The sequence below is a fragment of the Calonectris borealis genome, chromosome 9 (genome assembly GCF_964195595.1).
Source record: "Calonectris borealis chromosome 9, bCalBor7.hap1.2, whole genome shotgun sequence".
Lineage (NCBI taxonomy): Eukaryota > Metazoa > Chordata > Aves > Procellariiformes > Procellariidae > Calonectris > Calonectris borealis.
Window position 1 is genome coordinate 20,099,991 of NC_134320.1, and position 26,149 is coordinate 20,126,139.

The 26,149-nt window shown below is 38.2% G+C and overlaps 2 protein-coding genes across 5 annotated transcripts in view; one reads left to right on the forward strand and one right to left on the reverse strand.

Annotated features, from left to right (window-relative positions):
- Window positions 1-302: 302 nt before the first annotated feature.
- On the forward strand, window positions 303-20,992 carry DCUN1D1 (defective in cullin neddylation 1 domain containing 1). 3 transcript variants are annotated; one of them, XM_075157312.1, is made up of 8 exons: window positions 519-668; window positions 9,299-9,515; window positions 10,791-10,959; window positions 11,560-11,690; window positions 16,266-16,348; window positions 16,597-16,693; window positions 17,243-17,299; window positions 18,180-18,270. In XM_075157312.1, the coding sequence occupies exons 1-7, from the start codon at window positions 666-668 to the stop codon at window positions 17,251-17,253; spliced, it is 711 nt and encodes a 236-aa protein (XP_075013413.1). In that variant the 5' UTR covers window positions 519-665; the 3' UTR covers window positions 17,254-17,299; window positions 18,180-18,270. The 3 variants fall into 3 exon arrangements, with proteins under 3 accessions (XP_075013411.1, XP_075013413.1, XP_075013412.1); XM_075157310.1 differs by lacking the exon at window positions 17,243-17,299 and having other exon boundaries at window positions 303-668; window positions 18,180-20,992; XM_075157311.1 differs by lacking the exon at window positions 17,243-17,299 and having other exon boundaries at window positions 9,280-9,515; window positions 18,180-20,992.
- Window positions 20,664-26,149, reverse strand: part of ATP11B (ATPase phospholipid transporting 11B (putative)) — a 74,015-nt gene continuing 68,529 nt past the window's right edge. Inside the window, exons 30-31 of one of the 2 annotated variants that reach the window (XM_075157306.1) lie at window positions 24,901-24,974; window positions 20,664-23,552 (exon numbers count right to left, since the gene is read on the reverse strand). In XM_075157306.1, the coding sequence (XP_075013407.1) occupies window positions 24,941-24,974 (34 nt within the window). In that variant the 3' untranslated portion in view covers window positions 20,664-23,552; window positions 24,901-24,940. Of the gene's footprint in view, window positions 24,975-26,149 lie in introns of both variants that reach the window. The other variant, XM_075157305.1, reaches the window with a different exon arrangement.

Here is a 26,149-nt window from a genome sequence, read left to right on the forward strand (position 1 = left end):
TAAGAAAAAAGAACATAAGCAGTTTTCCCGCAGAGCAGCGGACGCGGGGTGACCGCGCGTCCCGGGGTAAGGAGCCAGGCGGGACCGCGGGCGGCCCGCGCCCCTCAGAGGCACCTGGCCGCCACCACAGCAGCCCCCTCCCGCCCGCAGCCTCCCCTCGCCCCAGCCCCGCCGCGGGCCGGGAGCGCACCCCCGCTCCCGACCCCATAATAACACCGAGGAGACCGGGGCGGGGGGGCTTTCCCCTCCCTTCCCTTCCCTTCCCCGGGCCGAGGCCCCCCCGGTGCGGCGCCCCCCACCTCAAGTACGTGCGACGACCAACCGCCATTCGCGCCGCAGCCCCAACCGCCGCGCCGCGGGCGCCGGCCGCTCCCCGCCACTCCCGGAGAAACCCGGACGGGGCCGGGAGCGGGATGGGGCCGCCCCCCGCGGGCAGGGGAGGCTGCTGGGCCACCACCCGGTGAAGGCTCCCGCCCGCTGCGCCGGGGCCGCGCAGCGCCGGCTCCCGGCGCGGGGGATGCGCCGCACTGCGCATGAGCGGGAGGCGGCGGAAGGGCCCGTGAGGAGCCGGGAGCTGCCGCCGCTGCCGCGGGAGGAAGCCGTTGCCGCCGCCGCCCTCAGTCTCCGCCTGAGCCGGGAGGGAAGAGGCCTGCACAGCCCTCAACATGGTGAGCGTCCTCCCGGGTCGCCTCTCGGCCCGGCCCGGCGCCTCGGGGCCGGCCAGCCGCGGCGGCGCCGCAGGGGCATCTGGGGCCTAGTCGTGGCGGGCTGGGGTGTCCGGGAGCGGCTCGACAGGAGCGGCGAAGGGGCCGGTCCTGGGGGCCCCGCAGCCGGGGCATGATGTCCTGGGGCCGTGGGCTTCTCGGTTCTCCCATCAAGCAGGGCGAGGAGGGTGTGTGGGACCCGGGAAGGGCAGCGCGGTGGGCTGGGGCCGCTGGCCGCGGGGCCGGGAGGCAGGAGGCTGCTCCTGGACAGGGGCGAGCGCCGGGGCCTAGGTGGGGGGCGCCGGGATCTCGCGGAGGCCTTCGGCCCGCGGGGCTCTGTCAGGCCTCCTCACGAAGAGGAGGTGCTCGCTTGCACTTTGTATGAGAGTTCAGGCACCTTTGTGCGGGACAGGGGCAATAGAGGCGTTTTGTGGGCAGCTTGGTCTGTGCCCTGTGTGGGGTGGTGAGCAGCAGTGACTGGAGAGAGTGCAGGGGGCTGCCAGAAACCAAGGGCTATTTGGAGTTTTTCCTCAGGGTTTCAGGCGGCTCAGGGCCCATTAAGCGCTGTCAATTCACCGGAAAACTTGGATATGTTGATCCTTCTTGAACTGGGATTATGTTGGAGGATTTCTGGATAATTGTTTTGTGGTTTTGGTAAGGCTCCTATTCATATAAGCATTGTAGAGGGGGACCTATCTATCTCGCAGTTTCTCCAAAATATTTTTTTCCTTATAGCTGAGGATTTGCTGTGGACTCTCAAATCGACTGACTTTCGCCCTTGCCTCTTCTAGAGGGAAACCGCAGTGGTTGGAACAAAACTTGCTGGTTTTGTTTGCCTAAACAAAAGAAGACGACATTCTTTAGCTTTAAATAAAGGGGGTCCTTATTGGTCTCTTGCACAGTGTCTTACGCACCCGGGGCAACATGTTTATAGTCATACTTCTAGGCCTTCTCTGTATACAGAAGTTGTACAGCTTTAGCTACACCTGTACGTTTAAAGTAGTACTTTTCTATAGTAGCTGTATTGTCTTAGGAAGGGTGTAGGAGGGAGTCTAAGTTAATATTATTCTGGCAAGCAGTGTTAAAAGCATATTAAAAAAATAAAAATGTCACCTTTAACTGTTGGAGTTATGTTGGCATAAAAATTTGGTCAGCCAGGATTTAAATTAGTGGTGCAGTATGTAGACCTCTAATAAACTTGTCACTGTGTTATTAGTATAATTTTTAATTGAATAGTTTGATGTAGATCTTCACTTGATTTTTTTTATGGGAGCTTAAAACTAAAGTCTGGGTAAAGTTCAGACTGTAGAGGTATCTTATTGTAATTCTGCAGTTCTGGGACTGTCTCAAATAGCATTTACGCGGTAATGTTACACAACTTTTTATGAAGAGTTTTTTCCCATAAAAATCACCTAGAGCTGTCTTGCAGTATATGCAAAATACACAGATGATGTCTTGTACATACAAATAGTATTGGCTGGCTATGTGGTTAGAAATTTAAATTGAACAATACTGTAGTAAGTGGTAATGTAACAGAAATAGTGAGGCACATTATTCTGACAACAGATTTTTGTGAGAAACAGCAGAATCCTATCTGCCTAGTCTTCTTGGAAATACTTAACTGAAGAACTAGCAGATATATTCTGTGGAACAATACGATACTGATAGATTGGTATTTATTGGATTGGAGGGAGTATCTGAATACTCTAGTTGTGGCCCCAAGCATAGTTGTTAGGCACTATGCAAACAACTGTTTTCCAGGTTGTGCTTGTTGACTCCAACACCCAGGTGAAAGGATGACATAGACACTGAAGTGGGACTAAATGACAGGCTGCGACTTTTATAAGTAGTAAATACAGCTATGAATTGTTTCTAGTGCCCGGGTGTAGGATTCTGTACCTATATTTGTGGTAGGTCAAAATCCTCTATTTAGTTAGGGGAAAGAGTAGGGAGACTTCTTCCCAGAGATCTGAAGGTATCCATCCAGAAACATGAGATTCAACATCCTATTTTTCTACCCGTATGCACTACTGCTCTGGCTAGTCCTTCCAGCGGCTATGGCAGGTTCCTGGGGCCGGGTTGCTTGTCCAGCACAGCAAATGCTGCGGTAGAGGCTCCTGCAGCTGGGGCCTGGCTCCTACTCACCCATGCAGCACTGCCAGTCAGAGCGCTTCTGGCTCTGACTTAGTCTCACCAGTGTTCGTACAGCCAGTGCTTTCAGGACAAAGGTTTCCTGGCTTCGAACTGTCTTTGTCCAATATCTGGAAGGGAGACCATTACAGCAGCCTGTTAGGCTCGCTCTGGACATTTAGGTAACTTGAAAAGTGTTTTCTGTCCAGTGCTCAGGTACACCACCCTGGCAGTGTTCCTTGGATTGCTGATAGCAGTCTGCCTCTCTTACTCACATTTTCATTTGAGCTGAGCAGCATCTGTAGAAGTGGTCTCTTTCAGCTTATCTGTTAGTATGTGGCTGCTATAAGTAACTCTGTAAGGTTATTATCATGAGGACAAGTAATGTGGCTGCGAATCAAGACAAAGAAGCAAGCTGGTCAATTGTACTCTAAGTCATCTTCTCAGAGGAGAAGAGCTACTACCTGTACTATTCTGAATGTTTTAATGAGTTTAGGACTATGTGTGATAATCAAGGTGTGTGAGTGGCCATATCTTTATCCAGAGCCAAATGCTAACCGTATCTCTATTTACATTATCTATTATATTATCCAATTTGTGTTCTTTGAAGAATATTTCTATGCTGATAAATACATAATTTCTTATTGCAAACCTCAGGTGACAGGAAGTTGTAAAAATTTAGTATTACAAGAATTTTATGTGTGATGCTGTCTCCTGTAATTTTACTGTACTTCATGACATTGTTATGTAGTGTTTAACTCAAGCTATTCTGCAAGGCTGTTTTGTGTGGTACATATTCACGTCTGTAGTAGTTTGTTGATATTAAATGTTTTTGGTTTTGGTTCTCCCATAGTAAAACTTGTAGATTCTTGGCATTACGCTTAGGACAGAGTAGTCAGAGTGCTAGACAAGATGGTGCATGATCTCGTTTCCTCTCCCAGCTTACCAGGGAACCCTTTGAACTTATACTGTAAAATCACTTTTAACTAGAGCCATGAAAAAATTTTTCAGGAATATGAACTACTTTGAGAACAAGGTGTGAAATTTATTATGTAGCTCTTGATATTTTACTCATGTTTTATGGTGCCAATGCAAATATAAGGTATGAATGCAGCTTCTAATGGCTGAATAGAGCTTCTGCCCTGGACCAGAGTTGAGAATGCTAAACAACTGACAGCTTTATTTTGTCCTTTTTTTAATTGAAAAAGCCCTGATTTTTGGTGTTTCCTTCACCTCTCAGGTTAACATGAATTATCTTAAAACACTATTACAACTACTGCATTCTTCTAGGTAGCTATATATTGATCTACGAAGGACTTTCTACCCATATGCAAGTACTAAAATAATTTTATCCACTAAAAGAACATTAGAGGGTGTAAAAAGCAACTTTGATTTTATGTTGCTTGTGATTTTTTCCTTGGATTTTGTGTCTCAACAGACCTTGTAAATTTTTAAGTTTTGTTCTGTTTTGCTGTAGAATCCAATCCAGAAATGGATTTCACATCAGTTTGAAACAGAAGCTTAAAAATGTCCTGATGATCTTACTTTGTGTGCCCTCTTTTCGAGAAACTGCTGTAGAAAATAAAATGTAGTTGAAGGACATGTTCGTTTATACAGAAACTATGGCTATTTACTTTAATTGTTTTTTTGTCTTTAACCTGGATTTTATGGGTTTTTTGGTAGTATACATGTATGCCATCACACTGTTGTTACGATTAACGTTTGTTTTCTTATCAAGCAAAGAAAAATACTCATGATTTTGCTGTTTAAGCTTTAGCCATATATTTTTGAATACAAGCAGTAAACCAGATTATTTGCAGGTGTCTTGTATGTTCCTTTAATGGACATAGCCCAACGTGGAATGATTCAGACACTGTAAGGGAGCAATATTCTCTTGACCATTAGTGTCAGCTAAAGACGCGACAAAACTGGCAGTTGTGATCTGTAAGGTTATTACATGCACGAGCCCCTTCTTCTGTGTGCGGGCTGAAGTTACTCTGTTTGAACTGTCGTCACTGGGGTCCTTTGAAAGTGCAAGGATGCTTCCTGCAGCCAGATCTGTTGCTAGAGTTTAAATGCATTTAGTATAAAAGCCTAGACTTTGTGGAGGTTGATACTATTTTAGAAAAGGCCTTTTACCTGTCACATGCATGAGAACTTAACAGGCTTTTCTTATGAGTCCTGACTGAAACAAAAGCACACATCGTTCGCATTCGTTTAGTTAGCAGTGAAACTAGCAGGGATCGGATCATCTGTAAGCAGTGGCTGGGAAGGGAAAGGTGAAAAGCAGTTACTCATTAAGGAGTAACTGTGTGAATGCCTTCTTTGGGGCCACAAGGAATTTTGGGCAGGGATACTTCAAACTGGTCGTCCACTGCTTGTCTAGCTGGCAGCCACATATAACCTTTGAGCAAAGTCCGAGAACGGGGTTTTGGTAGGAATCCTCAGCTCTCTAGTCCGGGCAGTGTGGGATGAAGGTTGTTATTGTTTCCCATGGACATTATCCAGGAGAGTGGAGCCCTCATATGGCTATTAGCTATCCAGAAAATGTTGATGACCAGCGAGCAGAGCTGATCTTTGAATCTGAGGTGACTAAAAATTGTGTGTAGAAGGTAAGGGAAGACAACCATGTAGTCAGAGCTGGCAGATCAGTTCTAGCATTCTTTTTGGTTTTTTTTCCTAGATTGGGAAAGCTTACTCCTCTAGACAGGGGGAATTTCAGTCTGAGGCCAGAAAAAAAAAACTTGGGGAAAAAAAGCCCAAGTATTTTTTTAATTTTTATTTTTAATCTTTCACCGAAGTATCTAATACTAGTCATTGTCAAGGATAGGTTATTGAATTAGAATTATCAAATTTAGTACTTGATGGGGAGAGGCATCATTCATTTTAAAATTAATATTATATCATCAGATGTTCATTGGAAAGATTTAATTATTGTAGTTTTAAGAATCTACACAATGTAGCTTTTCACTTAGAGAAGTTATTCTGTGTTTTAAAAGTAAGTTCACCTCCTGTCTCTTATGACATCCTCATTATAAAAGGTAGCTTGGATAGCACACCAACTTGATCAAAGGCTTGCAGATCTGAATTTTTCCTTTTCCTCTTGCCCCAAGGGGTAAGACTTACTAGAAAACTTGTTGCATTTTTTTTCCATTGGTTTTCACTTGTATATTTTAGCAAGAAAGATAAATAAAATTCTGTCTTCCCTTTTAACTAGTGTTAAATTTGAGATATCTTAAATGGATTGCATTGCATTACAGCATATACAGTTGCAGTGTAAGGTATTTGTCGCCTGATGACTACAGGATTAAAGGTTATAGGGTGCTCTGGCTTCTGTATTGCACACTTAAAGCAATAATAGACTGTTAGAGCTGGGCTTCTAGAAATAGCCCTTAAAAGTGCAGAAGGCTTGGAACCTGTTCCTGCTTGAAGTGTGGGTTTTTAATGTGGTGAAAGAAGAGCTATAATAGGATAATAAAAACTCAGCAGTAATTTCATCTCTTGCTGTCCTGCAGTAGGCCTTCAAAGAGTCATCCAGTCACTTAGGATGTGGAGTGTCTCATCCACGTTGGCAAGCTTCTGCGGAAACATTCATCAAATATAAAGAAAGGGCTTTGGCACTTTTTCACTAAAAATAAACTCATATTTGACCAGTAAAAATATAGTTATTCCAGAAAAAAATTACGGCTCAACAGTGTGATTTATTGCATCTTAATATATTACTGAATGCTATACTGATTAGTGTCATTATCTGCTTGACGCTTGGCAAATTCAATGTTCTTTTTAAAAAGGTTTTATATTGTCACTATCACTTAGGGAGCGGAGCCCCAAGCACAGGAAGATCTCATATGCATATACAGGATTTAAATTTTATCATAAAGATGGTTGAAACTGCAATTTTTTGATCTAATAAATTGCATTGTCCTTTTATGTGACAACATACAAAACCCACTATCTTTTGTGGTTGTGGGCATCCATGGTGAAGCCCTTGTAAACTCGCTCCTTGACTTTTTGTAGTATGTCATTGCTTTTAGAGTTTACCCTTGCAAGAATAGGGCAGAACAAAGCCTCTTGAGGTTTTACAGAATACTCACTATTAAGAGGGCTATGCATACTTATGTGTACGTGTTAAAAAACAAACAAACAAACAAAAACCTAGTGATTAAAGGCATCTGCTTTGTCAAAAAAAGAAAAGAAAAGCTAAGGTCATAAGTGTGACTCTGCTTTATAGTGCAGCTGAGTCTGGTGATGCAGCAGTCTGGCTGTGTGGAACTGATTTGAGGAAGCTGGTAATTGATACAGAAAATTAGCCTTGGGATTGTTTAATCTTCATTTGGGATTTCAGTGTTTGTTTTAATCTATCTGAGGTTACGATATATTTTTAAAAACTGGAACTTAAAATGCATTAGTAATTTCTGGAAGTCATTCCACATGGCTTTGTCAGCGTAAGTGATTTTTGTGAAGGTTCGAGCTCAATATTGTAAGGTGCTGAATGTCTGCTGTGAAACTCGAAGCGTGCACAGGTTGTCAGCAGTGGATCTTTGCAGGACCTGCTCTGATGGCTTGACCTTTACCTGGAACCACTTCTGAAAATCTGAGTTTCAGAAACATGTTTGTAGCAAAAGGTCCAATGTGAGAAACTTATTCTAGAGACTGAAATAAAGCAGCAACACATTGTAACTTTAAAAGTAGTACAGCCTAACCAATATCACTGTGTTTAAGTCTGCAGTGTGTGCTAAAATTTTGGCTTCAGCTAAGTGTTGTAAGTACAGGGTTGTTTTGGTTTGGGGTTTGTTTTTGTTTTTTGTTTTTTTTTTTTAAAAGGGATCTTAAATTAAAGGGTATTGGTCTGTTTAGTATATTATGTGAGTATCAATTTAAGCCAAATGTGATGCTCTTGTATTTTTTTTAAAGGTGTAACTCTGAAGCTGGTAACTTCACTACTCTTACGAATAATACTGTTCACATTCACTGTCATCAAGCAGCAAAAAACTGATTTTGACTTTTAGGGCAGATGACTTTGTGTTCTGAAGCGTTAGTTCTTTTTTCTAATGTGGTTGGACACTAATTATCCTTTGGAATGAAGAGCTTGAGCTCATACTGCTCCTAAACCATTCGTTCTTTGGCAGGATAGTTTATCACATCTAGAGACTTTTTTTTGCCTTTTTTCCCCATACTCCCTGAGAAGGAGCCATGCACTTGGATATTACAATAAAGAATATACAAGTTTGGGTTAGAATGCAAGGTAAACTACAAATGAAATATTTGTGCCATGTAAGAAATCCAATCCTGACTTAAAAGTCAGAACTTTCATTTACCAAGTTGTAACATTAGGAGTCTTTTTGCTTTGAAGTTTAGAACTGAATTTGGATTTAGTGCAAGAGCTGTATGATTGCTTTCTCCTGATCAGCAGTTAGTTTTGTGTAACTAGTACCCTTGAAATACTGAGTGTGCTTCTCCTCATCAAAAATATCCTTGGGAATCACTCGATGCTGATAAATTACTGGCAGCAAGTTCTCCATTCAGTTTTGCGCTAGAGCAGAGAGGGATGTCTCTTGGTCTGGGCAGGAGGCCCGAAATTCCAGAGCTCTCACCTTGGCTACTCACTCCCCCGCCTGCCTCTGGCGAAATGACTTACCCTTTTTTTTTTAGCTTCAGTTGCTGCACCTGTGAAATCGAGACAATGCCTCCTCGCAGGAATGTTTTGCAAATTATGTAGGTGGAGTTGAGTACCTTCAAAGTGAAAAATCTCTTAAAAAAAAAAAAAAAAAGTCTGTTAAGGTATTTTGGTGTGTAGCTCCCTGAAGTGGATGACCCAGCCTAGTTCCTTGCTGCCATCAAGAGGCACATCAAGAGATCCTGTTCCTGGCAGTGTGGTCTTGCACCCTGTCCTGCACTAGCTGGTGTTCTGTTAGTTTGGTCAGCTGGCACTAAATGAATGCCAGCCTCTTGTTCAGTGATGGTAAGCTATTAAATGGCCTGTTCTGCTGCATCTGTTGAGGCAATTAATCTGTCAAATATTTTCATAGCCATGGGCTTTATTTAGGCATCTCGGTTGCCCGTTTTTGGTAAGTGTAGCATTCTTCTATTGAGGAGAATGTTTTTTTCTTTTTAAAAAACAAAAATTGCTTTAAATAGAAAGGTGTCTCATCTTACAGCTGTATATGAATTTGCTATGCCCTTCAGCTCTCTGTCCAAATATTTTTTATATTTCTGTGATTGTTTTGCCAGCATGATTTTTGTGATGATTTAACTCAGTTTTGTTGCAATGTAAAGTACCTAGGAAAAAAAAAGAGAAAATAAGTGTTGGTTTGAGTGTCTAACTGCCCCAGCATTTAGAGAAAATCTGATTGCTTGGGAAAATTATAAAAGATTCTGATTTAAAAATATCAACAGTACTGATTATTATTTTTTTTTTTGTCCAGTAAAACATTTCTAGTTACAGTATTGTCTGTTTTCACTAGAACAAGTTGAAATCATCACAGAAGGATAAAGTGCGTCAGTTTATGGTCTTCACACAATCTAGTGAAAAGACAGCAGTGAGTTGTCTGTCTCAAAATGACTGGAAGTTAGATGTTGCAACAGACAACTTTTTCCAAAATCCTGAACTTTATATACGAGAGAGTGTTAAAGGATCATTGGACAGAAAGAAGTTAGAACAACTATATAACAGATACAAAGGTGAGTACCCTGAGTTTTAAGGCTTATTTCCTAGTTGTGTATTCTTAATTACAATGTATCATTGCAGCTGTGCTCTTGTGCTTCGAAATCTTAACTGACTCCTTCAGCTTTGTTTTTCTGTTACTAATAATGCAAGTTAGAAGGGGAATATATGTAGGCTTCTGCTTCACAAGGATTACATGCCGTTGCTTTATGTGCTGTAAATATATGTACATTTATACAAGATTAGGGTCTGGAACTGGAATTGTGTGTACAGTGAGTAACTGTAATCATTAACGTGGATTTTAGGTGATTCTTCTGGGGAAAGCACATCACTCAGGACTTGCTCCTGACAAAGTGAAAGGTTGCATATCAAGGATGGATTCTACCTTAATTTTTATTCACCTTCTGCTTATTATCAGATAGTTACAAACAGAGCGGAAAAGAAAACAAAGTCTTTTTATCTGTTATATAGCCAGTGTTCAACTGATGATATTCTACCACAAATAGTAAAGTGGATTCAATACAGTAGAACAAATTCTGTGTTTTAGCACTTTAAAAAAATCTAAAAATGAGTGCTACATTTTCTGTCAGTTTTCATATGCGTGCATAATCCAAATACCATTTTCCTGAAGTCTTTGTTGGCTTGTGTTAGTGGATCTTTGTTAGTGCACTTGAAATGTGAACATCTCACTTCCAGACCAGATGTTGATTCCTTCATGGAAAGAGGAGCGTGCCTGGCTGACTTGGAATCGGTAATGGGGCAATATAACTTCCCTCTTGGAGGTTACCATGTCCAATCTCATGTATGCTAGTGATGCTAGAAAATGCAAAAAACTAATGTTGACTTAGTAGTTTATGGGCAGATTTTATAATTGTATCAGCACAGCTTGCAAATGGACACTGCAGAATTGGTGCACAGATTGGCCATCTTACCAAAGATCCCAATAATTAAGTGTTGGATCCTGGTGGGAAAGGACCACTGTTCTCTGTGTGGAATGAGTCAGAATATCACGCATATTATTAGGCAGAAAACAAATGTTTGTGGTGCTTTTGTCTCTCAATGAAAATAACATAAGCTTCATTGTATGGGAGGCTTTATTGTAGTAACTTCCTCAATTGTTAAAGCTTAACCATTGAAAATACTAATTTAATTTTCTTTTTAAAATATTCACTTAAAAGGGCTGATCCCAAAAATGGCTTCTTGAAAATGTTTGCTTCTCTTAAATACTCGTTTGAATAAATTAGCTTTTTCAAAAATTTGTTTTTCTTAATACTTACTTTTATATCCCAAAGATCCTCAAGATGAAAATAAAATTGGCATAGATGGTATACAACAGTTTTGTGATGATCTAGCTCTTGACCCAGCCAGCATTACTGTACTCATCATTGCATGGAAATTCCGAGCTGCAACACAGTGTGAATTTTCAAAGCTGGAATTCATGGATGGAATGACTGAGCTAGGGTAAGTGTGCAGTAAGTATTAGACGCTGACAGTGTAATCCAGTGTCAGAAACTGGAACGTACAGTGACACAACCCTATTTTGGGGAATTCACAATCACATTGTCCTTTCAGACTTCAGAGACTTTCCGGAGTCCAGCATCACTTGTCTGCCTCTTCAAAAATGCATCTGCTGTCTATGTGCTAGATGCTTAGTGACAAAAAAAAGGGAGGCAACTTTGAGTGCTACTTGTCTTGGTTGTGTATTTCAGTTAGTTGCCATAGAGCTATTCAAGTAGGTAGAGCAAGGATGTTGGTCTGCAGTCTAGCATACCTGGGTTTTCTCTGCCTTATGAGAATGTAGTAGTCTATCACATTTTTCTAAAAATCTTGTGGTTTATAGAATCTGATGTATCAGACAGTATGTGCAAATGGCAATTTGAAGAAATACAACAATTTCATTTCTTTGTTGTCATGGGTGCAGACTAATTAAAGGCTTCCTGAATTTTGTTTTGATAATCGTAGTGTATTCCACAAAAATTTTACAAATTTTTGTTTAAGTTATAACTCATATTTTATGGCAAAATGAATAATACACAAATAAACATGCTTTTTAAAATGCAGATGTGACAGCATAGAAAAACTGAAGGCCCAAATTCCTAAGATGGAACAAGAATTAAAAGAGCCAGGAAGATTTAAGGATTTTTATCAGTTTACTTTCAACTTTGCAAAGAATCCGGGACAGAAAGGTTTAGGTATGTATTCTTAATGATAAACATTTGTTCGTAAATATGGGAAATGACTGATTAAAGCAGTAAGTGAAAATATTATTGTGATCCAATGAGTCTGAAAGATAGCTGCCCTTGGGATAAAATACATCTCTCTGTTGTGAAAGATAGATGTCAATTTAAGGTATTCAAACTGATAGAAATATCTGCATCATTAGTATAGACTACAAAATTTTATGAGAGAGGGTTTATTCTTTCACTAAGAGTGTGTGCAATTCTCAGTAAGCATAATGGATTATGGTCTTACATTAAAGGCATAATTATACCACTTAGAATTTGCAGCACTCAACAGATTAATTGAATTTTCACTTTTAGGATAAATTTAAGCTGTAAAACTGATTTCCATGTAAGTACACTTGTGCAGTTTCTTGTAACACCAAAAATGCTTGCAAATGTCTTGGCAAAATAGAATTGGAATAGTGCAAATGGATTTCTATATCCTGGGCTTTATGCCTGTTTTTGTTGTGCTGATGGTAATAGGTGCCTACCTACAGCCATATTTTTTTTTTCTTCTCCTCAGCTCACTGAGTTTTTTTTTATTATTTCAGAGCTCTTCTGGTGATTGTACTTTTGATTAGTATAATAGGTGAAGTGGAAGAATCGCTTAGTGAAAATAATATTTTTTTAAAACAAAAAACAACACCAAAACCATGACAAAACTGCACAATTCAGATGGAACTAAATGAACAAACTGTAGATCTATCTATTCAAAACAACAAAAATGAGGGAACAAAAATTTCTTTCAAGCAGTAATGTTAACCAACCAGAATGCATATTCATTTATATACAGTGTTGTTCAGATATTAACCATAACTAGTATTTCATGACTCTGTAACTGTTAACTACTTAAGTTAACTGTTCTACTTTTGAGACGAAATAAAATACTGAAAGGCCAGTAGGTTCTTCCTTGGCAGCTTGTGAATTTATTTTTCTCAGTAATGAAAATGCCTTTGACTGCCACTGACCAGCTTTGCATTCATGCGCTGTGAAAAGATGATCATTCTGCTTTGGTTTTGTTGTCTTTTATATGTGGACCAACTTCTGGCTTAAAATGAATATTGAAAAATGAGTAAATAAGCAAAAGCTCCATGTCTTATTTTCGACTTAGTGTCATTCTTTAGCATCTTTCTCTATCCTGTTTTTTGTTTTGGATTGGACTGTGAGTTTTGTTGTCTTTGAAGAAGCTAAAAGAGCACTGCGAAACTGTTTAAAAATACTTGTGCGTGCATGTAGTCAGGTCTGAATCCTGCAAATAAATGGATGGACTGATTCTTATTTCTTGTAGAAAGTTGTATTATTTTTTTAGGCTGCTGCAACAAGGAAAATGTGGACAAGTAATTGAATTGCGAGAGGATAGAGGTTAGGTTATGGAGAGTGTCAGTGTGGAATCAGTTCTGCAATGAGAACAGTTGCAGGGTTTTGTTGTTGGTTTTTTTTTTTTATGGTTACCCTTGTAACATTTGTGTGTTGTTTTTAATCTTTAAACAGCTTCACACAACAAGGACTATTTTGCAGAATCCCTGTAAGGTGGTAAAAGTGAAATGACAAATCACAGTGATATCATAATGACATGATCATCTTTAATTATATTTTCTCAAAGCTTCAGAATAACAGAGCTGTTTGATGTAGTACTTGCCTCTTACTTTCTTCTCCATATTTCTGAGGTATAAGGAAGACTTGCATTCTTTTTCTGAATTTTTTTTGCCTCTAGTCCTATATGGAAATGAATCTTTTGAGTATCCCAGATGGAACAGACTTAAGTAAAAAGTATTTACCAGGAAGACTAAGTCTCTTGCTTTATTTCTCATTCATCTTAAAGCTTCTTTATGCACGTTAAGCTCTAATGGTGACAAAGACAAGTATAGTTTTCTCAGATTCATATAGCATATACATAGTGTAAGACTTTTTAAATTTTTTTTTTTTTTTAAATTTTTTTTTTTTTTTTAAGTCTGGAAGTGGTGTAGAACTAAGCTTAAAATCTGGATGCTTACCAACCCTTTTGGTGCCAATAAATACACAGTTCTAGGCATGAATTTATGATAGGGCAGAATAATTCTGGAAACCCTGAAGCAAAAGAATACTGGGAGAAGTACAGTGCTAAAAAGTAAGTGCTCCTAGTTAGGCAATTAATTTTGGAGTGTCTGAAAAAACTGCTTGTAGGAACTTGTGAATTGATTTTAATGTATGTCAGTCTCTAATCTTCCAAACAGTAGTTAAGGCACAGCTCTGGAAACGCATTTCTGCAGCATAATTCCTTACTACTGTGTAAATACTGTGGATGTTTTAAAAGTTCCTGTGATATTTGCGTATCATTTGAGAATACCTTTTAGCTGATGTTCATCTCAAACATTGTTTGCTTCTCTTGCATCTCTCTGGATAAAACTCAAAATGGAGCATGTATTTTGAGACTTTCATATTTGATCCATGAGGACTTTCCTGAGCATTCTTTTACTTTCTTATGAAAACCTAAAATTGTATCTTTACTTTTGAATTTTGTGATTTCATAAAATTTCTTTTAAAACGTAGTTTGTCCTAAGGCATTATGTCTTCATGCTTTACATGTTTGGGCTCACATGATGAGTTTGTGGTTGCAGCATCCTGAGATCTATTTTTTAAAGGCCTTTGCTTACCCACAAGAATAATCTCAAAATTGTATAAGCATGTCAAAATGCACAGTTTGTTTATAGTGTTTGTTTATGAATCACTATAAATATGCAGTGATTTGATGACCTTACATTTTTTGTATGCCTGCTATTAATGCATTACAAGTAAATAAAACTTAGTTTTCTAATCTGTTTCCTTGAGGAACTGATCAGCTTAATCTGAAGTTTGTACCTATTCATTTTTAGAAAGACAGTAGTTTTAGTTGAAAGCTGAAGTGCATATTTTTGGATCTGACTCTTCTGTTAAAGAGAGGTACCTAGCCTTTACACTCTTTAAGAAGTTATCATTTTCACATATTTACTGAGGAGTAGTGACTTCTGTTTAATTAGTCTCTGCTTCTTGAAACTCAAACTTACATTTTTGTCTGAAATCACACTCCTTTGCAGCTGCTGGAAAATCCTCCACAAATGTTATTCTTTATTTTAGTCAGGAAGCATTATAATGGGAATATGCTGTTCGAGAAGAACTTTTAATATCAAAGATACCAAACAATTCATAAAGTCCCCCCATCACCATCTATTTTCCCTCTAGCAATGCAGAGTTCATGCTTTGTTTTGTTTGCTGTTGATTTCACCTCTAAGATCCACCTCCCTGTTTTTTCAAATAGTTTGGGCGTCTGGGGGAACGAGTGGTTTTCTTGGGTTGTGTCAGGTTTTTTCTTTTTCTTCCGGAGGTGCAGTTGATCATGAGCCTCTTCTTTCTGGTCTCACAAGAGGATTGTTTATGGAAGAGAAGATTTGCTAGACTGCAAAATATATGAGAGCTTTTGTTAAAAAAGAGGTCACTTAACTAGGTAGCCTTTGGGGTTACTGTATGTACTTGGTGATGGATACTGAATTCAGTAAGGTCACAGTTAGTAGCATTTTGTTATACAGTACAGAGATCCTTGTTAATTCCTGGTAATGGAGATCATGCTAGTAGAGATTTAGAGCTCAGGTACATAACTTTCTTTTATCAGCTAACATGTTACTGTATGCCACTAATAAAAAGTAAATGCGTGTCAGTTTAGCCCTTGGCGAATACCGGCAAGGTGAGGTTTGTGGGTTTTTTCCGTATGTGCTAGACTAACCAGTCTCTTTTTCTAACTGCTACACTGTAACAGCACCCACTGCTGACAGCAGCATGCAGTTGCCTGACAGGCAGTAGGTTGTTGTTCCCGAGCTGTGTCAGTTCAGGTTTCTCAGTCATCCTGTGAAACAGATTCAAAACAAGCAAGAACTTAACGGAAGTCTGTGGGGGAAAAAAACCCAAACCAACAAACCCCCCCAAAAAACCCAATCCAGCCAAAAAAAGACCAACAACAAACCAATCAACTATCAACCATCTTCTTGTACGGTACTTAAAGATTTTTTTTTTTTTTCAAAAGGAAACGTGATTGCAGAAATGAACACTTGACAAAAGCCATGTTACAAAGCCAGCACCTGTAACAAGGTTGCTCTAAAAATGAAATAATAAAAAGCTAGTTTTATGTAAATTGTATTTTATATATTAAAAAAAATTAAAGCAGATCTTACTACCAAGTACTACAAATTTTCATTTCAAGTCAATAGCATTTCTAAGACAAAAATATTTCACTGAATTTTAACCAAAGTATTGTTAGATAGCAAAAGGCATATGAAGTATCTTTGCATGTTTTGGATATGTTAGGTACTAATACGGGCAATTTTCATTTCTTCTGTATTCAAGGGATGGTATCAAAATCTATAAAATATTTGTGTGTGTTTATAGTTGCCTTTTTGTGAAGGATCCATGAGTTTATTTGCATTAGATTATTCTTTTCGCCTTTATGAATATATGGTTCATCTTGGTGTTAGATACCTGTGGAGATGATATATTTGAAATGTATATCTCTAAGAGTAATATATTTTAATATTACAGATTTAGAAATGGCCATTGCCTACTGGAATTTAGTACTTAATGGAAGATTTAAATTTCTAGACTTGTGGAACAAATTTTTGTTGGTAAGTTTAAATCTTTACATAAACTGGACTGCAGTAATTTCAAAACTTGGAAGATAGATATGCTTAAATTATTGAGTAGATGAAATAGACTATTTTGACCCAAATCCCAGATACTGCATTTCGTAGTGTGTATAAGAGAAATATGTTTTGGGGATATGGATGTGTCCAAGACAGTAAAAATGAATGTGGATAAGGGGTGTTAATTTTTTTTTTTTTTTTAAATATAAATTTTCCACCCCTCCAAACAGGAACATCATAAAAGATCAATTCCTAAGGACACCTGGAACCTTCTTCTAGACTTTAGTACAATGATAGCAGATGATATGTCTAACTATGATGAGGAAGGTAAACATTTCCATTTTCTTTCATTAACTTCTGTGTTTAATGCTACATTTATTACTGTGTATCTGCTTTGGCACAGCTCTCTAATAACAGCATAATTAGAATATCACTGGTGATCTAAAGTCCAGTTAGAGCTACTTTAATGCATGTTGTTATCATCTGTTTGTTACTGCAGGTTTAAAAAAGAAATGATGAAACTTTCTTAAATACATTTTCTTTTTTTCTTCTATCTGAGCTCAGATGCTAATTCTTTATTATTGAGAGAAACCGTGATATCTGTCCATTTAAAAAACAGATTCTCTGTCAGCGCAGTTCTTGGCATCTTCAACTAAGTAACTGATTCATGGCCTGTGCGTTTCTTCGTAGCGTCCTCTGGTTATTGCATTTTGTAGCTGAGAATATTATTTTAAGTTGGTTGCTTCAGTTTATGTGAAGATTGGACATGTAATAATATTAAAGTGAAGCTGGCAGCATACAGGGATTACTAAACATAAGTTATTTCCTACCAAATGTGTTTCTTGTAAACTTTTGTATTGATCTTTCCTCTTCCAGTCCATCTGTAGCCAAGAACAGCTAATTACCTTCAATCGTTGGCGGCAGATCAGTTCAGTGAGTGGAGGAAACTGTAAACTTCTGATACTTCCAGAGCAGAGGGGAGCAAACTTCTACAACTTTATTTAATAATCATGGACAGTTCTCATTCCCTTATCATTGAGCCAAATGGGCTGCTGCCCACAATAAATCAACGTAGGTTAGAAAGATTAAAGGCAGAAAACATGTTTTAATGATTTGGAATAAAAATATTTTAAGGGGGAAAAAAAACCAGCCCACAATTATATTTAACCTTCACATGACCATGACTTGGACCTCTTTGGATATGGCTGCCCATATGTAAAATATTGATATGCATTTTAACTACCTCTTCATAAGGAATAGGGAAGAGCATATATAGTGTAATACCAGCCTTCTAGAGCATTATACTACATTGCTGGCTATCAGAGTGCATTTTGTTGTTTTCGGGTATGGCTAAGTATGCTGATTCTAACAGATGAGCATTGCATTCACGCAAAATCAAATTGTGAGCAGTAAATGCTGTAGTATGTTAAGATACGTTGCTTTTTGCAGCGTAAACTGCTTCATCCAATGTTCAACATTTTTTAAGCAGCTATTGCCATCCTGGAGATCAAGTTCTGGTGCCAAAACCAGGACAGTTTTAAGCTAGAATTTTTGTCAGCTTTTTTTTATTTCTTCTTTTTTTGGTCAGGAAGATGAAGGAAAAACGACCCTTGAAAGGGATGTGTATTAACTGGGTTTAAAAGAAGTAGAAATCTTTAACCAGCTCTTAAATTTCAAGCAAGGAAATCAAATTTTTTGCTTGAAACTATGCCTAGTTAAGACTGGAAAGTAAATAATTTGTTTAGATCTGAAGCTTTAAAAAGAATGCCTTGTTGAACTGAGTTCTTATGTTCTGGTCTTTTTTTTCTTTTAGGGGCATGGCCAGTTCTTATTGATGACTTTGTGGAATTTGCACGCCCTCAAATTGCTGGGACAAAAAGTACGACAGTGTAGCACTAAAGGACCCTTCTAGCGTGTACATAGTCTGTACAAATACCTGAAATGGAAAATTGCACAGTCAATTTCTGCTGGCTGGACTGAACTGAAGATCAATCCTCACAATATGGCTGAGGGTTGAGACAAACCTTTAAGGATACATCTTGGACCATATCATATTTCATTCTTCTACTGGTGGTTTGGGCTTTTCTTCTAGTCTGGACCACTCTTGCCCGTTAAAATTCCAACGTTGTGCATTTCATCATGGATTTTTCTTTTTTTTTTTGGTGGACCACCCTAGTTTCATCTCCCATAAGTCCTAGAAGCTTTATAATTATTTTGAGGTTTCTGGTTCCACACAAAGCACAATGCTGGTCATCATCAGACAACTGTTGTATGGCATCTGAATTATACAGATCAACATCAAAACAATTTTTAAAAGAATCCTTAAATATACACTTGGGGCTAGTTGCAAAGACTGTATTGATAGCACTTCCTGTAAGAGTGATATATTTAAGTGTATTGGGTCCGATTTTTTTTTTTTTTTTTTCTTCTCCTTTCTTTTCTGGAAGAGTACAGGTATTGTCTAAGTGAGTTTGAGTATCTGGTAAAAACAATCACAGAAATAACGAAGAACACCCAAGGTTGTTGATACTGGGGTATCTAGGTGCCTATCTGAATGGTTTGATTGTACATCAGCTGACTGTGAGAGCAGTTGAAGTACGACACAACTACTGTGCACTTAAAGCACCCGTGTTTAATGTTATAGTCAGCCTTCAGTGAGCGTCATTGAGATAAGCTGTGTGCGTCATGATAGAATCTAATATTCTCTAGGTTATTATCTAAGAAATCAAATTTCATTACAGTTTTGAAATGCTTATGTGTCTGTCAAAGAAAGGTTTTTCATTTCTGTGGAAATCTAAAACTTGAATATACTGAATTTGTGTCTTAAATGTTTGCTACACAATACAGTATTTTAAATTCAGACATGGAATTTTTATGGTTGAGGTATGACAAAACAAATGCCCCTGTTGTACAAGAAGCTGGTGAGTTGGATATGAATCTAGGTTTTGAAACCATTATCCTGAGAAATAAGTTAAATCTTTATAACATATAGGTACTGCCATTATGGATGACACCCATTTTTTAATTATGTTGTTGAGTTTTCCTTAAATTGACATATCACTGTGGTTGCCAAATACAGAAATTAAGAGTAAAGCTTTCCCAAACAAGCACAGATCAGATGATATAAAATACTACACTGGCTTTGTTTGCTTAAATTATTATTTTGTAGATCCATCACTACTACTTATTGTCTTACTGCATTTAACAAAATTGTTTGTTTTGTTCAAAAACAGGTTTTATCAGATGCAATTCTTTATTTTTAATATTGCAAGAGCTCTTGAGCTGCTTTTGTGCTAAACATGGTCTTTTACTCCTCACTTAGTTACTTGTGAAGAGATTTCATAAATACTACTCTGTAAAACAAGCTGGAAAATACCAAGCTCCAGGAAAAACTATAGTTACAAGTAAGGATAGAGGTTTAAGTCCATGCTCTAAATAGTCTCATGATAAGGCCGGAATTATTTTTGAAATTAGTAATTGGTACTTGCACTAAACAGCAGAACACTTTTATGCAGATGCTAAAAGTATTTTAGGAAAAAAATTGACTATTAAACTGCTAAAAAATTTTTATTTGTATTCTCTGAAGTTGACCATAAGGCTAGCTCCCCTTATAGCAGTGCTCTTTTAAGAAAATCCAATTGTGCATTTATTTCAAGAATACAATTCCACAAAAACACTGCAAACTTTCTCCAGCTACTGGAATTGGCTATGCCAAAAAATGTGTGTTTTGCTGCTTTCAGTATTTCCTTTCTCAATTTTGTGTAAATATAAATGGGGACTTGAACTTACGGGGGGGGGTGGAAAAAAGCTCTACAAGGTATCTATGCGTGCTGTTTTCTGTCTTGAGGGTTTTGGTACAGTTTCAGATTGATTAGCTCAAGTATGCTGTGTTTGGAGAGGAGAACTGACTTGCTTTTCATCCCAATACAGACTTGTCCCTCAAAAAAGTCTGCGATTGGGTAGTGGCGTAATGCCGTGGTGTTTTAAAGAATATTCCTTTTGAATGCAAGATCTTTTCAACAAAATAGTGTTGTCATCAGTTTGGTACTACACGCTTATAATTACTGTGTAATTATAAAGAAATACATAAAACTTTGACTAATTATGTTGCAGAAAAGGGTTATTTGTGCTATGATGGCATCTAAAAAGTTTTTCAAAATGAGCGACTGAAGTTGAAAGAAACATTGATTTAACAGGGTGTTAGTTCTAAGGACAAAATGCCTACTTACAGGGAATATTTTGTATTGAAACGTGCTCAGATGTGGCCATGTGTTTTTTCCTTTATATATTTGTGTGGTTTTTCTTTTTTTTAAGAATGCAGACACTTGCTTACTTGGATTGCTTTAATTCGTAAGTGCTTATGTCTTCAATTTGATGATCTCCCCTTAAATGGATCAATTTAATTTTGCCAAATGTCAAGAAAAAAAAGGTGAACATCAAGTTGTAATCGTTTTTATACATTAAATATGTACAAAATTAGAAGTGCCCTGATATAAAACACTTAATCTCGAGATTATATTTAGTAAAAAACCCATCATTTACATATCTCTGTAAGTTCAAATGTAACTTCTTACAATCCCTCTCATTACCAACAGAGGCAATAAAGCTCCAGTGAAATTGCCATGACTAAGTCTTCTCATGCATTGTTTCAGTGTATTATTTGTAAGACTTATTTCTAGAATGTGTTTGCAAGCAGGGGAAGAAAAAAGAAAGGAATGAATACTTGTCTTCTGCATAAAATAGACTTTATGGGCAAGTCTGGTTTTTTGGGGGGTGGTCGCGGGGGAGGAAATCTAGCTGTGGCAACCCCTCGGTGGCAACCCTTTGCCTACTGCTTATTCTAAATGTTTAGAAGTGCAAAACGGAGCTGATCTTTTCCAGTGACATTACCTAGCATGTGAAGGAAGACACCTCACACAGTGCATTTGTTTAAATATGGTTGAAGACCACCGTATATAAGTGACTTTTTTTTATTGATCAACCTGTTACTTATTAACTTATGACTTGCTTCAAAACTGTTTTACAATGAAATCCGTACTGAGAAATCCTTATTTAAGAAAGATATAATTTTTTAAGAATGCATTTAATAAACTTTTGTCATTCACACTTTATTTAAATAATGTTGCCCGACGTCTCTGTAGATTTTATTTGAGTATGATACACTGGCTATGTTTGGTTTTTAAATCCATGGTACCATTCAGTCCTCTGAGCTCTCAAAGAGTAGACCACGCCATTAAATACTTGATGAAGTAGGCCGTAGCTTTGTAATATGTAGCTGACTGTTTCAGTACCAACATGTAGAAGTATCGGCATGAGTAAACACTAGGAGTTTTGCTCCTGACACTTTAAACAGACACCTCTAACTTAAACCCAAGTCTGGGCATTTAAAACTCCCTGCTTCTGGAAGTTCTTCCACTAACTGGTCTTCAAGGTCTCAATTTAACAAAAGCTGCCTAACTGTCATTTGAATGCTCTACATGAAATCACAGCTGTTTCCTTTCTAAACTCAATTCTGTCTCTTCAGAGTGTAACATTTCAAGCCCTCCTCCCTCGAAGAGTTCAAAGGACAACGGCAGGAGTCAGAACGATAAACCTGTAAAGCTAATTAGGACCAGGAAGCTGCCCAGGAAGCCTGCAAGATGATGGAGCTGCAAACGTCCTGTGGGGAGAGGACAAGGCTGTGGCCGGGCACCCAAGTGACCTCTCCATGATGTTTGCTGTTGAAGAAATGGGAGCAAAGCCCATGCTGGAATTCATCACCAAGCACCACTCGTGGTTGGTGAGCTGGAGCTACAGGGCCAGCTGCTGGAGGACATCCCCCTTACGCACACGTGTGCATGTGGGGTTTTTTTTCCTTACTGGTGGACTTCTCTCCAGCCAGAGAAGGCAGCACGGTGAGCCACATGTGCTCTCCATGCTCACATCAATGCCTGTGAATGTCTGTGATCCATGTAAGTGGCCATGCACATTATGTATATAAGTAAGTACTGCTGGGAATGCATCTTCAGCCTTGCTACTGATGATCCCAGAGACGTGGAGCAGCAAGCCTCGCTTTTCTCTAACATTGAGGTAACTAAAACAATGACTCAGCTAGAAGTGAAAGTTTTATTTAATAAATATAATTTTCATAAACCATTTTTAAAACAACTTCTACTGACCAAGCTGTACAATAAGCAAGCACACTGACTCGCTGTCAGAAAATCAAAAATAACATGAGGCAGCCACAGTGTCAGAGGTCCAAAATTCTTTGTACGAATTATTGCTAGTTTCCAGTTGTCAATGCCCCTTATTTGCCTAAAATAAAAAATCAACATCCTTAAAAAGGTACTTCTTGCAGAGACGATCTCATTCAAGTTTTTCTCTTCAAAAAAGCAGAACTTGATCACACTTAAGTGAAAAATCAGGAGGCTAGATGATTTGTTATTTTTTGAATGCACAGGACCCGAACTCTCTCACAGGGCCATAATGGGGAATGGCAAAAATATGTTCTTTGCTGCCATAATGATATCTTATTTATACCTGAAAGCGAGTCTCATTTTTAACCATTTTGCCCCTTTCTAAACCACATTCCTCATGGATTATCTTTTATCCCATTGCCAAAATGTAGAGAGGTTGAGAACCTCCTGATGTATGAAATAATTTCCTTTAAAACTGCTGAGGAAGAACTGATATACACCACAGGCCGTTTCCTTCAGCCAAGTCACAGTTTGTGTCCTAAACAGCAGTGTATTTCATTTCTTTCCCCCTCATGTCACATGTAGAGGTCTTTAGCCCATGGCCCCTCTGGTTTTATTCATGTCTATGCATTTATACAAACTGGAAACAACAAAAAAGTCAGATCTACAGTGATGACAATTGTATGTACTTATTGTAATACAAGATCAGAGCGTGGCAACAGCTAGAGCAAGGTGAATACTTCAACGTGATGAGAACATTCCTTTTAACGAAAGCCACAGAAGCTTGGGCAGCACGCAAGGTCTCTCTGTTATTTCTGATGCCTTGACGAGCAGTATTTAGCTGAAGGAAAAAATCTATGGAAAGCAGAAGCCTCGCAAATACCGACGCGAATGCACTTCTAAGACGACTGACGGCAAGAGTTGCTACAGCCATGAGCATCCAATCTTTCCTCCTCCTGTTATAAATTGAGTCATTCCAATAGAGAGCAGAAACCAGACAAATCATGCCACTGGAAGTGAACAACAGAAGCAAAGAACATACAAAACAACCAACAGTAAAAACATTCACAAAAAAAAAAAACAGATCTGCAAAGAAGAAAGCCTAACTGGGAAATAATTTAAGAACAGAAAAAAGGCTAAAATTAGTCCATAATGAACGGTTTGCCCGGCTCGAGGAATAACGCCTTTAAAACAACGATGTCTGTGTAACAAGGCAGTGGCGATGGTGTGAGTTATTAGGTATCGTACACCAAGAAAAAGAGACTCTCAAAATAAATGGTTCAGAAGCACATTATGATGAGCACTTCTGAACACTGAATTTTACCAAAATCACTAATATTTAGAAGTACAGAAATATCAGCTAAAACTATTAAAAATAATGCAGACTACAGCTTTGAGACACTTCTAACACTAGAAAAATGAGATTTTCTCCCAATATAGAAGTTATACTGTCATTAAAAAAACATGTTTGAAAGTATTACCAAAGGTTTCCAGTAAGAAATTATAGTTGCCTAATATGCATTCTAAGTTGCATAATCTTTTCTCAAATCATCTTTTGCACTAGAAAATAAGAAATCATTCTGAAAATGTAAAATGAAATTTTTCAGCATTACTTCCTTTGCATTTTTCGTTCCCCCTCCCCCTCATAACCTTAAAAAATACACAGAATATTTTAAGCGAAATATTTACATTTTAGTTTATGAAACAATTCAGAGCATCTTCCCACTTAATCTTTTCCACTGCACCCTTTAAAAAGCCTAAGTTTGGCAACTAAAACTATGTTTTTCTAAGTAACAAAAACAAACCCTATTTTTCACAGAACAAGAACTAAAAATCTGCTGAGAACTCAATCCCGTTCTGAAGGTGGCTATGCAGAAGGTGCTTCTTCAGAGACACTGCATAGTAAAGCGACTCTACACACTACTCTTGCTTTTAACCAAGAACATCTACTATAGGCTTTTCTGCCATGCGTTATGGATTTCAAGGCTAAGAGGTAATTCTAAAACATTTCCTCTCTATGGCAAATCCTCCTTCACCCATTCACTCTAAATCAGAGAGACGAGTGCCAGCGTTACACTGAATTAGCTGTATTTTGTTCAGTCTTCTTCATGAAGAATTCTACACTGTACCCAATGCACAGTGAATGCTTTCATACACTTTAGCTGTCAAATACACAAAAATCTTTCTTCCTTGAATAGGAGCATTTTTAAAAGATTTGTGACATCAGTACAAAAAACAGTCACTTCTTGCATCCAAAATATTTGTCAGACCAAAAAATCTGGTCTTAGCAAACCAATTCTACATTCTTACTAAATGAGAAATTACTGATTTAGATTTACTGCAAATAGAAAAATATACCTTGGCAGGCAGATGGATTCTTAAGTTCTTCCTGAATTGTTTAAATGCATGTTTCTTCGGTAACCTTACAAACACTGGGAAAAGGGAAAGTAGGGGGAAAGGGAGAAGAGGAGATGGAAGGTTTTAAAGAAACACATAATGAACGTAAATTATTCTTCAAATATAGGACTGTGCTGCTTTTGTGCAAATATAATTAACATATTTGTGTGGCAAAAGCCAAAATACATATATGCACAGAGCTGAGCCAACCTAAATGCTTGGAGCGGGGTTGTATATCAAAGCCTCTGCCTTCTACTACACAAAATTAGCCACAGTTTATATTTCAATGCATGATACACTAACCACACAGAGTAATGAGGTCACACAAACTGACGGGATGATTAGAGTGCTATGGTGGATGTGGACAAACAAGTACTTCCAAGAAGTGAAACACTGCGATTTAGACATAAAAGATACAGCTAAACAGCAGATATCTGATTAGAATATTTTTAAAAATTCTTTATCTCCTGGCATTATGAAGAGTCTTAGAATGAGAAACTGGGAAGAAGAAAATCATTACTTCAAAAACAGATCTAATATTTTATATATATGATATATAAAGAAAGTTACAGGAGTGGGTGAAATCCAAGTGTATTTTGTTACTACTGCACATCTGGATAAAAGTTTTCTCGGGGACTGAAGAGATGACAATCAGCTTATTGCATCTCCGCAGAGGAACCAGGTTTCAAACTACATGCAGTCAGATGAGTCACATGTTAATACCTATTGCATGGAGTATGCAAGACTCAAGTTTCAGTGACTCTTAATCATCTGGACACTCGCCGTGGGGATCTTGTCTACAACTGAAATTTTCAAGCTTAGGCTTCACTGCACTTACGCATTTGAAGGCATGATACAGATATGAACTATGAACACTGAATTAAACACTTATTTAAAAGGAAAGTATGCTATATTTTGATTTTGTTTCTCCTGTTTCACAATTCATTTTCAGAGCTTCTTAATCAATTTGTGAACTGGTCTTCATCTATGCCAGTGGGACAAAAACCTCACGTACTGCATGGTCAAGTCACTACGTGTTTCAAAACAAGGCTGCAACGACAATTTCTTTACTACACAAACATTGCCGTAAACAATGAGATCTTGAAAATCCCACAGTATCTGCAGCCTTCACTGTAGTGAAGCTTTCCGTCACTAATGCAAAAATAAAGTTCCAAGAGAACTGAAGTAATACCAGTTAAAGTCATAAACA